The following is a 14,742-nucleotide window of genomic DNA, read 5'->3' as shown; positions in this document are numbered from 1 at the left end:
GCTGCATTTAACCACTGCGCCACTTCGGCTCATCACGTGACCATGGGGATGTTGCAACGGTCGTAAGAGTGAAAAACGGTCATAAGCCCCTTTTCTCAGCGCCGTTGCAACTTTGACTAGTCCCTAAATGAACTGTCGTAAGTTGAGGACTACCTGTATCTGTACAGATCACAGTACCGTACAGATAGACCTTGACTTACGACTACAATTGAGCTGCAAATTTCTGTTGTTAAGTGAGACATTCATTAAGGGAGTTCTGCCCCGTATTATGACTTTTCTTGCCACTGTTGTTAAGTGAATCCGGCTTCCTGGTTGCCTTTCCTTGTCAGGAAGTCGCAAGAGGTGATCCCGTGACCCCAGGACACAGCGACGGTCATAAATACGAGTCAGCTGCATCTGGATTTTGATCCCACGGTCATGGGGGATTCGGCAAAGGTCGCCAGTGTGAAAAGGGGTCTCGTTATGTCACTTTTCCCAGGGCCGTTGCGATGTGGAACGGTCGCTAAATGAACTGTCGTACCCCGAGGACTACCTGCACTGACTTGTCTCTTGCGGTGATTGCACAATATTTCTGCAAACAGTGGACACCTTGGTCTCGTGGTCTTTAGCCAACAACGAGATGAACCGGTTTCATAAACGGGATAAATGATGAAATTTTTCATCCTGGCACTTCTCTACGGCTCCCTCTCGGTTAGTTGGCAGGCAGAAACTATTGGGAGATATTCGTGGTGTGCCAGGTCTTGATGTCCCAATGCAGGTCTCTCGCCCCCTTGCTCCTGCGCCAACTGTCTAAACTCGACAAGGCCAAGGAATAATCCTGGACAAGGAAGAGATTTGGAAATGACCCCTGTCTAAAAATAAAAACCACGTTAGAAATCACAACAAACCAATCCTCCCCCCAAATCTTGACAGGCCCTGGACTTTTGAGTGGCCAATGGCATGGAACCACCCACATCTTGTTGGGTGACATGCCAGGATTTGGGCATCGGTCTATAAATTGGGAACTCGATCAAGAGCTGAAGATCTTGACTTCTTGATCAAGAGCTGAAGATCTAGACTTCCCAATCAAGAGCTGAATATCCTGACATCTTGGTCAAGAGCTGAAGATCTTGACTTCCCAATCAAGACCTGAAGATCTTCACAGCCCACCCAGCTTGAAGGAGAAGGTGGACTTGGAAATCCTGCCATGGAGGACCAGTACAGAGAGCGCATTCCCATGGAGAGATACTTCTCAGCGGTCCGTCACATGGAGCAAACGGTGATGTTTCCCAGCCTTCTCCAGGGGGTCTCGCTGGAAGACCAGGAGGACCCAGCCGAAATCGACACCGAGAAGAAATGTTCCGGGGACAGAGATCTGTACGACTACTTCACACTTCTCAAATCCATCAAGTCGACGGTGGAGAGCGGGCTATCTCCCCTGAATGACAAGGTCCTCCGCTCCAGGGAGGAAGAAGAAGGAGAAGCTAGGGAGAAGGCCGATCTTGAAGGACTCCTTCGGTACCACATTTCGGGCTTATATCATGTCCTCGGCCAACTGACCAGCCAAGCCAACGCTGTGACTTCTAGGTACAACGAAATTGTGGGACAGATCAGCCAGAATGGGATCACTTTTTACTGGTAGAAGAGCATCAAGCGAAGGGTGAGTGATCTTCGTACGTTAAATGTGTACTTCGCATCTTTAGATCTTCTAAGAGTTTCTCCATTGCAACTCTGGTGTGCTGGAAACTGTATGCTCTGTTAATGTTGGAATTCTTGCTAATAAGATCAAAAATGGTTTCCTTCCTTCCTTCTTTCCAATGTTTGTTCATCCATCCATCTATCCACTTTCCTTCCTTCCTTTTCTCCAATGTCCATCCATCCATCTTCCTTCCTTCCTCTTTTCTTCCTGCCTGCCTTTCTTCCTTTCCTTCCTTCCTTCCTTCCTTCCTTCCTTCCTTCCTTCCTGCCCCTTTCCTTCCTGCCTGCCACTTTCCTTCCTTCCCCTCCTACCTGCCTCTTTCCTTCCCTCCTTCCTTCCCTTTCCTTCCTTCCTGCCGCTTTCCTTCCTTCCTTCCTTCCCTCTTTCCTTCCTTCCTGCCGCTTTCCTTCCTTCCTTCCTTCCCTCTTTCCTTCCTGCCTGCCACTTTCCTTCCTTCCCCTCCTACCTGCCTCTTTCCTTCCCTCCTTCCTTGCCTCTTTCCTTCCTTCCTGCCGCTTTCCTTCCTTCCCTTCCTGCCTCTTTCCTTCCTGCCTGCCTCTTTCCTTCCCTCCTTCCTTGCCTCTTTCCTTCCTTCCTGCCGCTTCCCTTCCTTCCCTTCCTACCTGCCTCTTTCCTTCTTTCCTTTCCTGCCTCTTTTCTTCCTTCCTTCCCTGCCTTCCTTCCTTTACTTCCTGCCTGCCTACTTCCTTCCTTCCCTTCCTTTCTTTCCTGCTGCCTTTCTTTTTTTCCTTCCTTCATTCCTTTCTGCCTGCCTGCTTTTCCTTCCTGCCTGCTTTCCTTTCTTCTTTTCCTCCCTCCCATTTCATTTCTGCAGTATTGATAAAGAATGATTTAATAAGCTAAATTTTCACAGGTTTTTCTTCCCAAGAAATTGGGTAGAGGCAACTATCAGAAGATCTGGACATTCAGGAAGACACATTTTGCTGTGTCCTGGCCACACAGGAATTGTTTACGGCTTAGGCTCTGGGCCAGCCGATCTGCTCGAGATATGTTAAAAGTCCCATAATTCTCATCAGTAAGGATTCCAAAAATTCAAGATGGTGGCCTCAACCATAGAGTGGAAGCCAACATCTTGAGGTTGTTTTTTTTGGGAGACTCTCTATCCCTATGGATGGACCTCAACTTGGAACATCTGACAGAGTCCCAAATTAGAAGGGATAGGATACCCTTTCTGGAGATGATTTATTTATTTATTATTTTATTAACCACATTTATATGCCGCCCAATCCCAAAGGATGAGTTTGAAGAAACCTTCCCTTAACAGCCATCCTCTTCAGCTTCAACCTCAATAATACTCGGGCAAACAATAGATACAAACTCAAGGTAAACCGCTCCAAACTCGATTGCAGAAAATATGATTTCAGCAACAGAGGGGTCAATGCCTGGAATGCTCTACCTGACTCCGTTGTTACATCCTCAACCCCCCCCCCCAGCTTCAACCTCAAACTGTCTACTGTGGACCTCACCCCATTCCTAAGAGGTCCGTATAGGGGGTGTGCATAAGCGCATTATCTTGTCTATCGCCCCTGTCCTACTGTCCCCAATTTTTTTATTGAGAATTTTGGGGGGAAAAAACTTTTACATATATTTACTTCCCTCCCCCCACCCTCCCCCCACCCCCCAGTCTCTCCCCCCCCCCAACTTCCCAGAACCAATACAGGGTATCAATCTTTAACAAAAACATTCTAAAATAAACTTTAAAAATTCATTTGAGCTTTAACTCCTCCTTGCTAGGCTAGTTCTAAACAGATTATATCATTCCTTGTTTCTTCAGTCATAAACTATCTGGAATTTCTTAGTCCCATATTTATTTTGAGGATAGTCAGTCCATCTTCTCCACTCCAGTTTATATCTCTCATTGGAGTGGTCCTTGAGATATGCTGATATTTTAGCCATCTCTGCTAAGTTTGTTACTTTTAACGTCCATTCTTGAATAGTAGGCAAGTCTTCCTTCTTCCAGTATTGCGCCACCAACAATCTAGCTGCAGTTATTAAGTGCAAAATCAAATTAATCTCTACAGCTGTACAATCAGTAATTATACCTAACAAAAATAACTGAGGGGTAAACTTTATCCTTTTTTAAAGAACATTTGGCATAATCCACCATATTTTTATCCAAAACGCTTTAACCTTTTTACAAGTCCACCATATATGATAGTATGTAGCCTGTCCCCATTTATTTGTACTCATTCCATGGGCTCCTGTCCATGTTTATACTTATACCTGTCATCTTGTACATGTTTGATAAACTCAATAATAAATCAATAAAAATAAATAAATCAAACCTAGACCTCGAGCCTTCTTGTTAACACCTTGTATTCACTACCTATTTTTCAGGGCAAGCTGGACTTCGGTGGTGGAGGTGATGGTACATTTTCTGCCTGGAAAGATGACCTAGGATGCTGTATCCTTGACCGAGATTTATCCGGTTGTTGCGGAACTTTATACTTGAATCATTCCAGCACGGATGTTTGTGATCAGAAGAAACTTCCGTGCCTGGTTACTGCTAATAATTGTAAATTGTTGCTTTTTTCGTGTTTTAAATTGTTTGCTGGTTAAACGAATAAAGAGTTGTATTTCCTGGTGTACATGGCTGGTTTTCATTTAGAACATGTAGTTTGGGACCTTAAGTAGCTCCTGAGTCTGAAATCTTTCTTTACCTTGGATGGTGGAGACAATATGAGCATCCAGGCCTGTAATTCTTTACATACGATTAATTTGATTTTTCCCCCCAGTATATTTTACCTTTTTCTCCAAGAATGGATGTTGAATGTTGAATGTTGATTTTATTTATATGCCGCCCTTTTCCCCCCGAAGGGGACTCAGGGCGGCTCACAACTCAACCAGGGAAGGGGGATACAAACAAAAAATTAAAAAAACAACACAAAACAATGCATAATTAAAAACACACAGCAGTCATACCATTCGAGACGGGGGCAACAGTTCTTTAGCCCCAGGCCTGTAGGAACAGCCAGGTTTTGAGGGCTTTGTGGAAGGTCTGGAGGGTGGTGAGGGTTCGAATCTCCACGGGGAGCTCGTTCCAGAGGGTCGGAGCAGCCACAGAGAAGGCTCTCCTCCGGGTAGTCGCCAGTCGACACTGGCCGGTGGATGGAATTCGGAGGAGGCCTAATCTGTGGGATCTAATCGGTCTAGTGGAGGTGATTGGCAGCAGGCGGTCTCTCAAGTACCCAGGTCCAATACCATGGCTTCAGTGATGAATGCCCCTTTGTTATCCTTACCCCCCCACGACAACCTTATGGGATAAATTGGGTGGGGGGAGAGAGAGAAGGATTGACTCCCAAATATCCTATCAAGTTTTTATAATTAAAAGTGAACAAATTGAGGCTAATTCCATCCTTTAACCAGCGTACCCCTTTGTCTCTCTTAGGTTTCCAGAAACGCCTACCAGGAAAGGGCAGTTTTGCTGCGGGGATTTGGGAATATGGGGGTGCTATCATTTAATGCCTCTCATAAGGTGGTCTCTTTAAGACTAGGATATATAATTTTTGATAGACACACATACTGTAGGTAGAGATAGGCATTCCCTCCACCCCCGCCCCCCTCTCTCTCTCTCTGTCAGGGTTCCAAATAGCATCCAAAAGTAAATCAGAGTCCAAGGCAAAGTATTACTCAAAGTTCGGACATCTTCAAGTTGCCAAGGTTGAGAAACACTGCTCTAAAGGGTGGGAAATTGTAGCGTTTTCACAGTGTTAAAGCCTGCTGCTCCCTCCTTTCCCGCATGCCCCATTTTAACTAGGAATTAAATGTCTCTCGGGTTAGGTTTTGCCGCTCGGTCCATTTGCCAAAAAGGATTAGATTAAATTCACAGAGTCGGAAGGGACCTTGGAGGTCATCTAGTCCAAGCCCCCCGTCCAAGCAGGAGACCCTACACCATCCCCGAGAAACGGCAGTTCAATCTTCTCTTGATGTTCGCATATTTTTATTTCCATTTTCATAACATACAATCACATGTATACTATACATAGCCAGTGTCATATAGTATTAAATAATGATTACATCAGTTCCTCTTGTCCTCAACGCCCCAAAAAGATTAACACCCCTTATTAGCTCTTCTACTCTCCATACACCTTTTTCTTCTACCTCTCTCTTACTTCCTATCTTCCCTCCATCTTCCTTTCCTACTCCACTTCCCCTTCCTTTCTCCTTCTCCTCTCTCTACATTCCACTCCTCCTTATCCTCATCCTCCTCATCTTCCCCCCTTACCCTCTCTCCTATCCCTCTCTTCCCATCTTTCTTCTCCCTTCTGCTTCCCACTCTTCCTCTCATTGGTGTATTTCCACTTCCATACTACTCTACTTCCCCTTCCTTTCTCCTTCTCCTCTCTCCCCTTACCACTCCTCCTTATACACCTCTTCTTCCCCCTTCACCCTCTCTCCTATCCCTCTCTTCCTATCTTCTTCTCTCCTCTACTTCCGACTCTTCTACATCCTGTCTTCCCTCCATCATTTTCTACTCTACTTCCCCTTCCTTTCTCCTTCTCCTCTCTCCCCTTACCACTCCTCCTTATAGACCTCATCTTCCCCCTTCATCCTCTCTCCTATCCCTCTCTTCCTATCTTCTTCTCTCCTCTACTTCCGACTCTTCTACATCCTGTCTTCCCTCCATCATTTTCTACTCTACTTCCCCTTCCTTTCTCCTTCTCCTCTCTCTCCTTACCACTCCTCCTTATACACCTCATCTTCCCCCTTCACCCTCTCTCCTATCCCTCTCTTCCTATCTTCTTCTCTTCTCTACTTCCGACTCTTCTACATCCTGTCTTCCCTCCATCATTTTCTACTCTACTTCCCCTTCCTTTCTCCTTCTCCTCTCTCCCCTTACCACTCCTCCTTATACACCTCATCTTCCCCCTTCACTGCAGTTCAATCTTCTCTTGAAAGCCTCCAGGGATGAAGCTCCCTGACTTCAAAAGGCAACTTCTCTTCCAAGGACTGATTGTCCTATCAGAAAAGGACGCCGACCTGTGTCGCAACGGCCACGCCACCAAAATGTGGCTACTTCATGGCAAGTTTCCCTTCTTGCGCTGTTCCTGTCCCTGCCAAATCCAGACGAAGCCATCTGGGCAAGGTTTGAGGGCAGAAATCCAGGCTCTGATTTAGCCAGTGACGAAAATCGGGATGAGGCAGCAAAGCTGGAACTGAAGTGAAGTAATGGAATTGCAAAAGAGGATTCGGTCCAGAGTCTAAACCAGCTTTGCAGGACCAAGGGAGGAACAAATGCAGCAAAAGGGGGGAGAAGAGAGAGTAAATTCTTTCATTCGTTTTAATGCTACTGCATCTGACTGCAAAATCCTCAATCGCCACTAGAGGGCACCAAAGAGACAGAAGCAATTCTCACCTGATCCTGCCCTCTAGAGGTCATCGGGAGCTTTGCAGTCCTATGCTTTGTAGCTCCGGACATAACTCAATGGAGCCCAAAATTTCTGTGGCTAAGTGAGACATTTCTTAAGTGAGTTTTCCCACCATTTTACGACTTTTCTCGCCAGGGTCGTTAAGTGAATCACTGCAGGCATTAAGTTAGGACCACGGTTGTGTCTTCCCCATTGAAGATCACAAAAGGGTAATTACATGACCCCGGAACATGGCAACCGTCGTAAATATGAACCGATTGCCAAGAGTCTGAATTTTGATCACATGGCCATGTGGATGTTGTAGCAGTCATAAGTGTGAAAAACGATCGTAAATCACTTTTTTCAGCGTCACTTTAGCTTCAGTCACTAAATGGACTGTTGAATGAATGAAGTCAAGGACTTCCAATATCTCAAGGGTTGCCACAAAGAAGGATCAAGCTATTCTCCAAGGCACCTCAGGGTAGAACAATGGATGGAAACTAATCAAGGAGAGAAGCAACTTAGAATGGAGGAGAAATTTCCTGATAGTTAGAACAATTAATCAGTGGAACAGAAATTGCCTCTAGAAGTTGTGAATGCCCCAACACTGGAAGCCTTTAAGAAGATGTTGGATAGCCATTTGTCTGGAACAGTATAGGGTTTCCTGCCTAGGCAGGGGGTTGGACTAGAAGACCTCCAAGGTCCCTTCCAACTCTGCTATTGTATTGTACTGTATTATTGTACTACCTGTATTGAGTGTGGATGAGCACGATTGAATAAATCTTTCTGCATCTCTCTTTAACTTTCAATATTACCTAATTATCTTTCTTTTCCAGAACAAATCTGATCGGTCTTTCCTTGGAAATAATTGCAGTAGCTGGAGGAATTTTCCCTAGCTGGATGGCAGATGGATTCCTGAATTCATCAAGCACTAAATTGGCGTTTTGATGTGTGATTATTTACGAACAAATCCGAACTTCAGAGCTCCTTATGCTTCAGATCAGGGGGCTCCAAACTTGGGAACTTTTAAGACTTGTGGACTTCAAAACTCTCAGAATTCTGCAGTCTTTTGTGATCTTCCAACAAACGGAATAATGGGGAAGCCAAATTCACTTAACAACCATGTTACTAACTTAATAACTCCAATGATTCACTTAACAATGGAAGAAGGGGAGTAAAACAGACCAAACCTCACTCAGCGTATTTTTCAGAGTATAAGACGCATCTTTCCCCCCCCAAAAAGAGGGTGAAAATCTGGGTGCGTCTTATACAGCATTTTTCTCCTCCTGAAATCCTGTCCCCTTCGCAAAAATGGACACGCAGAGGATTTGGGAGGCTTGCAAAGTGTTTTGTTTAGAGTGTTTAGAGTGTTTATTATAATTTATAGGCCGCCCTTTTCCCTGAGGGGACTCAGGGCGGCTTACAAAACACGGGGAGGGGGGTACAAAGACAAAAGACATAAGACAATACATGATATTAAAAATAAAGCACAACATTCATTCATCATTCGGGAGGGGACAAACTAAGATTTTTATCCCCAGGCCTGACGGGATAGCCAGATCTTAAGTGCTCCTGGGGGGCTGGGGAGGGCAAAAAAAAAGCAAAAATTGGAGGGTTTTTTGCTTGTTTTCGCCCCCCCTGCCCCCAGGAGTACTTTGCAAGCCTCTCAAACTCTCTGCATACCCCATTTTTCACAAAAGACGAGACATGCAGAGGGTTTGGGAGGTCTGCCGAGAGCAAAAACTTTTTAAAAAAATTTACCACTTCAAAATCTTATACTCCGGTACGTCTTATACTCCGAAAAACACGGTAACTTGTTTAGCAACAAAAATTTTGGGCTCCATTGTGGTCATATGACAAGGACCACCTGTACCCCAAACTGGCTTCTGGTTGCAGTTTTACGAGTTCATTCCAAGACTGGAAAAAAAATATATCATTCTGCTTGGAGTTGTATTTGTGTTTTAAGAGCACTGGAGAGCCTTATAAGAGCATTAAATGCAAATCTCTTTGCAGATAAAGGCCGGCCCTGCCCAGGAGGAGACTTGTGGCCCAAAGGTCCTCTCTTGCAGTCCACTTTCCAAAAATAGAGTGTCTCACTCCACCCTGGAGCTGTTCCAACCGGAGTCCTTTCTTAAGACTGTCCCACCCTTGACCGTAAAGTGGAAGGCGGCCAGAAGCCCTAATTCCATCCCTTCGAGCATCCCGATTTCCTCACTCTGACCTCCTCTCCAGATCGGTGGGGCTGGGAGCTTCCCCAGGCACATAGAAAAGGGGCAGCGTTTATGTGCTGAGACTCCCTCCTCCCCATAACCTTGGAGCCCCATAACCGCATCCAAAGGATTGTGGGTCGAAAGGGAGACTTGCGACAGGCAGCCGAGATGCGACGGCTTCAGATAAGAGACCCCTGAAGGCCACAGGCGAGAGTGGGGAGGGGGGGGAGTTACGTATCACACAGTCGGGGGAAGCAAATCAGGCAGAAAGGGAGAAAAACAGAGTGAGATGATGGCAAATTAAGAGTCGTTTTCTGCTCCTCCTAGGAGACCAACGTGTAGGAAGGCCGAAGGAAAAAGGGGGAAAAGGATTGGAGAAAGATGTAAGAAGTTTCAACGATGGATTGAAAGAACAAACCTTTCAGGAGATCGAGAGAACCTTCACACAAAGCTTTCACATCCTACGTCACCCGGTGAGAGTGGATTTGAGACTAGCTCTCCCTGCGCCTAGTCCTGTCCCTTTACTACAGGGTGTCATGAAACGCAATTTCATTGAGGGCCACGTCAGGGCTGTGTTTGACCTTGGGGGGCCATGGCCAGCTCGACGTCACTCGTGTGGGGGAATCCTGTGAAGGCCCGAGCATTCGGCCAGCGACAACAGGCTCCCGAGCCCCGTTTTTGGCTTCGACGGCCTCCTGCAACCCTCTGCCAGCGAAAACGGAGCTCGGGAGAAACTGCATGTGGCTCTTTTCCGTCCGTTTTCGCTGGCAGAGGCACCGCAGGCTGGTCCTTCGCTGTTTCCAGGGCGGCCTCGCGGGCCAGGACTAAGCAATCCACGCATCCGTCCTCCCGGGCCTTGATTGACGCCCCTGCTTTATTAGAACCCCTGCCTGGTTCTGGAAAGGAACGGAGTGAGGATGAGGGGAGAGAAACCGGTTGGAACCCTTCTGGGGCCACACTGCCCTGCCTACTCCAACCCAGGGGGCCAAAGGAACCCTCAGCCACTGGTCTTTATAAATATCCTGGGGAAATGGAGGTTTAACCCCTGTTCTAAAGGCTTGCAAGCCTCAGCTGTCCTCATGCCCCATGGGAGGCTCCTCAGGGACCACGGAGGGAAGCCATTCAACGCAGCATGGAGCTGAGAGAACACCCACGGATTCACACATCCTACGGCGGCACATTCTGAGGTTTCTACTACATCTGCCAGGCACCTTCTCCCCCATTTCCAGGCGTACCTCATGAGCAAAAAAACCCAAACGGCAGACTGGATCTTCGTATATGTATTTTATTAGAAAGGATACAATCCACGTTTCTCAACAGGCGATTAGACCCCGAGGGCTTCCACATAGAAGAGGAGGGAGCAGAGAAAACACCCGGAGGATCACAGGATCCCTTGGAGGAACTTCAGCGCGTCGGGACGAACTTTTCCAGAATGTCTCCCACCTTTTTGGGCTCTAAGAAAACAGGAAAGGATCCTGCTGGTGAAGCTTATTCGTAAACCAAGGAGAAGGAAAAGCACCCTGTCTGTTTACTCTGCGGGTCTATTTACTTTACTCTCTGAGTAGAAATCTCTCTTTGTTTATGCTTCCTGAAAGAGAATTTAAGCAAGAGGACAAAGAGCCTCTATGGAGATTCTCAGGCATCCAAGTCATGTTTTTGCTTTGAAGACGTTTCCCTTCTCATCCAAGAAGCTTCTTCAGCTCTTGGATGAGAAGCAAAACCCTTTCAAAGAAACACCATTTGCCTCTTGAAAAAAGCCCCTTTGGTCCCCACCATTTCTAATCCTTAATATCTTAAATTCACCGTATCTTTTAACACCCTGTCAATATTATTAACACTTCAGTTAAATTGCCTAATCCAAGATAGACTCCCGTGAGATAGACTTCCCTGTGATGGACTGAATATTGTTTATAATTGGTGTTATTAGTAATCCTAAACATTTGAAAGATTGATGTTATGGCGGACTAATGAATGATTTTAAATACTGAATGACAACATTTACTAAGGGGTAATAAACACAGGATGCAAAGAATGTTATTTATGCTTAAAGGAAGGAAAGGGAAAACGTAAAAGGAATCTGAAACGAGACTAGTATTGTTTGAAGTTGGAAGATTAGAATTTCACATGTGATTTGTAATGTTATTGTTAAGGTTGTATAAAAAAGATCTGAGCCAATCAATGCTCTGTCCACAAAATATGTATATTTATACTGGAAACAATAAAAAAAAAGACAGAAAGAAAAAGGACTGTGGGAGAAGTGGACAAAGAGCTTCTGTTACAAAGGCCCAAAGTCACCTCTGAGTAAAACGTTGCTTTATCCTGGAAAAGAGAGATTCCTAAGTCTTCCAGGTCTGTAGCCCCCTTCGGAGCTGTTGACAAGCAGGCCCATTAAAGGGACCGGTCTCTGCCGAGAGCCAGATTCACACAGCCGTTCTTCCAGGGGACTAGAAGCCAGGAGATGGCGAGTTCTAGTCCTGCCTCTGGCATGAAAGCCGACTGGGTGACTTTGGACCCGTCCCTTTCTCTCAGACCTCGAGAGAAGGGCAAAACACTTCCAAAATTGTGGCTAGGGGGAATATGCATGAATGTGTCCCCGTAGTTGCCAAGAGTCAAGACTGGATCAACAACGTAAATCTCCTCCACCCAAAAGTTCCCATACTTGGGATACCTGAGAACCGATTACCTCCACAACTCCATGCACTTCTGACATTGGACAACTCACAGCAATCCAGCTGTTGCTGAACTACAATTCCCAGCCTCCTCACCACTGGCTACCTTGCTACAGCTGCCACCCAGGGCATTTGCGTAGATTAGTGAAGACTCCGTCCCAACTCTCTCGAGGGGTAATTTGGGGGGCGTTATCTCATCCTTGCTGTGGGCGAACTCAGGAGGGAACACCTGGGCTCCTCCCACCCTCTGCCTTCCTTTCCCTCACCCCCTTTCAGCCTTCGAGCAGCTCTGGTGGAAAGCGCTTGACGCCAATGTTACCTCGTTCCACAAAGTCCTCAGGATGCCGCTTTACGTAACTGAAGAGCTCCCTGTCCCGCTCAGCGTAGTAGTAATCGGAGTATCTCTTGATGTAGTAGCCCAGGCAAAAGCCCAGCGTGGTCATCAGGACTTGACGATGGATGCCTGGAGAAGATCAAGAGAGCACAAGTGGAACATCTGGCCTCAACATCAGCAAGGGGCACATCAAAGGGTTGACGCGCAGGAGGTTGCCACTAGCATGGTGCCTACAAACTAAGTTGTGAAGAAGACGGGCTGAACACGGTTTGGATTGAGGTTACTAAATCTACCTTGTTTATTCCCCCCGTCACTTCCTTCCCTTCTTCTTCTCCTGATTCCAAAGTGGGACTGTCCCTTTCTCAGCTCTGCCCTGGCAGGCCAGCCCTAGATACCAGGTAACCATCACTTCCAACCACTTCCAGCACAGGAGACGATGTGTTCTGGGTCTTTTTCCTTCCGAATATTTTTATTCTCTCTTTTTAACGGTGTGTAAATATGATTTGTTTCTACCTGTCTGTCAATGGCTGACTTGTCTGAAACTCAAGAGAGTGAATGCAGGAGAGGATGTAGCCCTGTCTTTTCATTTCTGTTTTTTTAATTGTCTCTTTTGAGCGGTGTGTCAATATAGTTTATCTCTCCATGTCTATTGACGACTGGTTTGTCTGAAGGCCAAGCTTCCACAGATTCCATATTTGTTGTGATCTTGGCCAGTTCCTCTCTCTCAGCCTGATCCTCCTCGCAGGGTTGTTGTGGGGGGGGGGGAAGAGATGGGAGGCATTAGTTGTGTCTTGACCCAACATAGGGAGGCAAGATAGCAATCCAATAAATAATTAAATCCTTCTGCCAATGTTGGTGGGGGTTCAGTTTACAGTTTACTCCTTTGTGTTTCCTTGATTGCATACAGTATTTTTTTTTCCTCCCTGATTTATTTATTTTTGTCTGGTTCTAATCCCCGTTTATCTGACTGTGAATGCGGGAGAGATCCTGGTCTTTTCATTTCTGTTTTTTTTTTCATTGACTCTTTTGAATGGTGTGTAAATATAGTTTGCCTCTACCTGTCTGTCGACGGCTGATTTGACTGAAACTCAAAGACTTCCAGGATTTCCTAGCACTGGAATAAAAATTATTATTTATGGACTGGGGTTGGTCTAAGAGACTAACAGAGGTCATCAGGTGTGACCTTGGCCAATCTCTCTCTCGCTCTCTGCCTGACCCACCTGGCAGGGTTGTTGTTGTTGTGGGGGGGAGGGGAAATGGGGAGGGGCGTTAATTCTGCCTTGAACCCAAATAGGGGCCCAAGAGGAGAATCCAAGAAACAACCGGATCCTCCATTTGGGTCCACCAGGATGGGCCCTTTTGGGAGTACCGACCCCCAGAGTCCAGACTGGGGTCCTCCCGAGCCTGGGACGAGGCTTCTTTGGGCTCCCACACGGCTGTGGATGATGGGCATGGGACTCTTCCCTCCCGCCTTTATGGCCGGAGAGATCCGAGTGGTGGACGGAGATCCCGGACGGGGCCTCGACGGGCAGCAGCCCCGGGGACCCTCGCAGCCCGTCCAAGGGGAGGAAAAAGGACGGGAGGCCCCCCGGAAGGCCTGGCGACTGACCGGCTCGCAGGACGGGCCTGCGGTTGAGGCCGTTGTCCAGCAGGGCGCTGAGCCAGAAGACGCCCCCCATCCAGACCGACGGGAAGTTGACCAGCGGCGGCGGCGGTAGGGAACGCGCCTCCTTGGGGATGCCTAAGCGGAGCTGCATGGTGGCCGGTCAGAGCGGGGGACGGTCCTGCCCGCAACGCCTTCCCCGCCCTCGCCGCGCCCGCGAAGGAAGGTTCCGCCGCCGTACCTCCCTCCCTCCCTCCCTCCCTCGCGCAGGGGGTGTGGCCACGTCAACGCTGGTTCATCTCCGCTGCGGGGCTCGGATTGGCTGAGAGGCGAGGCGTGATTCGGTTTGGCTGGGAGGCGAGGCTCTGATTGGTTGGGAAGCGGGGCTCGGATTGGAGTTGAGGCTCGGATTGGCTGCCAGGAGGGGCTCCGATTGGTTAGGAGGCGGGGCTCTGAGCCACCTCGGGAGGTTCCTTTCTGCCAAGTTGGGAGATGTGCAAATGCAGGCAGTCCTCGATTTACAACTCTTCATTTAGTGACCGTTCAAAGAACAGGCCTGAAAAACGGGACTTATGACCGTTACTCCCCCTTAAAACTGTGGCAGCATCCCCATGCTCACATGATTAAAATTCATATTCTTGGGAACTGACTCACATTTATGACGGCCCGGGGTCACGCGATCCCCTTTTGCGACCATCTGACGAGCAAAGTCGATGGGGAGGCCGTATTCACTTAACAACCGTGTTGCTAATTCAAGCACTGCAGCGATTCACTTAATGACTGTGATCGAAAAGGTTATAAAAGGGGGCAAAACGCAATTAGCAAATGTCTCACTTAGCAACATAAATTTGGGACTCTATTGTGGTCGTAAAACAAGGA

At 47.3% G+C, this 14,742-nt stretch overlaps 2 protein-coding genes across 2 annotated transcripts; one reads left to right on the top strand and one right to left on the bottom strand.

Moving 5' to 3' along the window:
• The first annotated feature begins 824 nt into the window (after positions 1-824).
• On the top strand, positions 825-1,773 carry LOC148044274 (mid1-interacting protein 1A-like). The gene has a single exon (XM_087722067.1). The coding sequence runs from the start codon at positions 1,187-1,189 to the stop codon at positions 1,619-1,621; it is 435 nt and encodes a 144-aa protein (XP_087578193.1). The 5' UTR covers positions 825-1,186; the 3' UTR covers positions 1,622-1,773.
• Positions 1,774-10,524: 8,751 nt separating this feature from the next.
• LOC148044273 (NADH dehydrogenase [ubiquinone] 1 subunit C2-like) lies at positions 10,525-14,089 on the bottom strand. Its single transcript, XM_087721004.1, has 3 exons — positions 13,870-14,089; positions 12,246-12,389; positions 10,525-10,711 (listed from the first exon to the last, which is right to left on the bottom strand). Exons 1-3 carry the CDS (start codon positions 14,015-14,017, stop codon positions 10,662-10,664), a joined length of 342 nt encoding a protein of 113 aa, XP_087577130.1. The 5' UTR covers positions 14,018-14,089; the 3' UTR covers positions 10,525-10,661.
• Between the last annotated feature and the right edge of the window lie 653 nt (positions 14,090-14,742).

This window comes from Thamnophis sirtalis, unplaced genomic scaffold, assembly GCF_051295495.1.
Source record: "Thamnophis sirtalis isolate CommonGarterSnake01/CBP01778 unplaced genomic scaffold, rThaSir2_p1.2 scaffold_8, whole genome shotgun sequence".
Lineage (NCBI taxonomy): Eukaryota > Metazoa > Chordata > Lepidosauria > Squamata > Natricidae > Thamnophis > Thamnophis sirtalis.
Note: the sequence above shows the minus strand (reverse complement) of the source record. Positions and strands in the feature narration are given on the sequence as shown.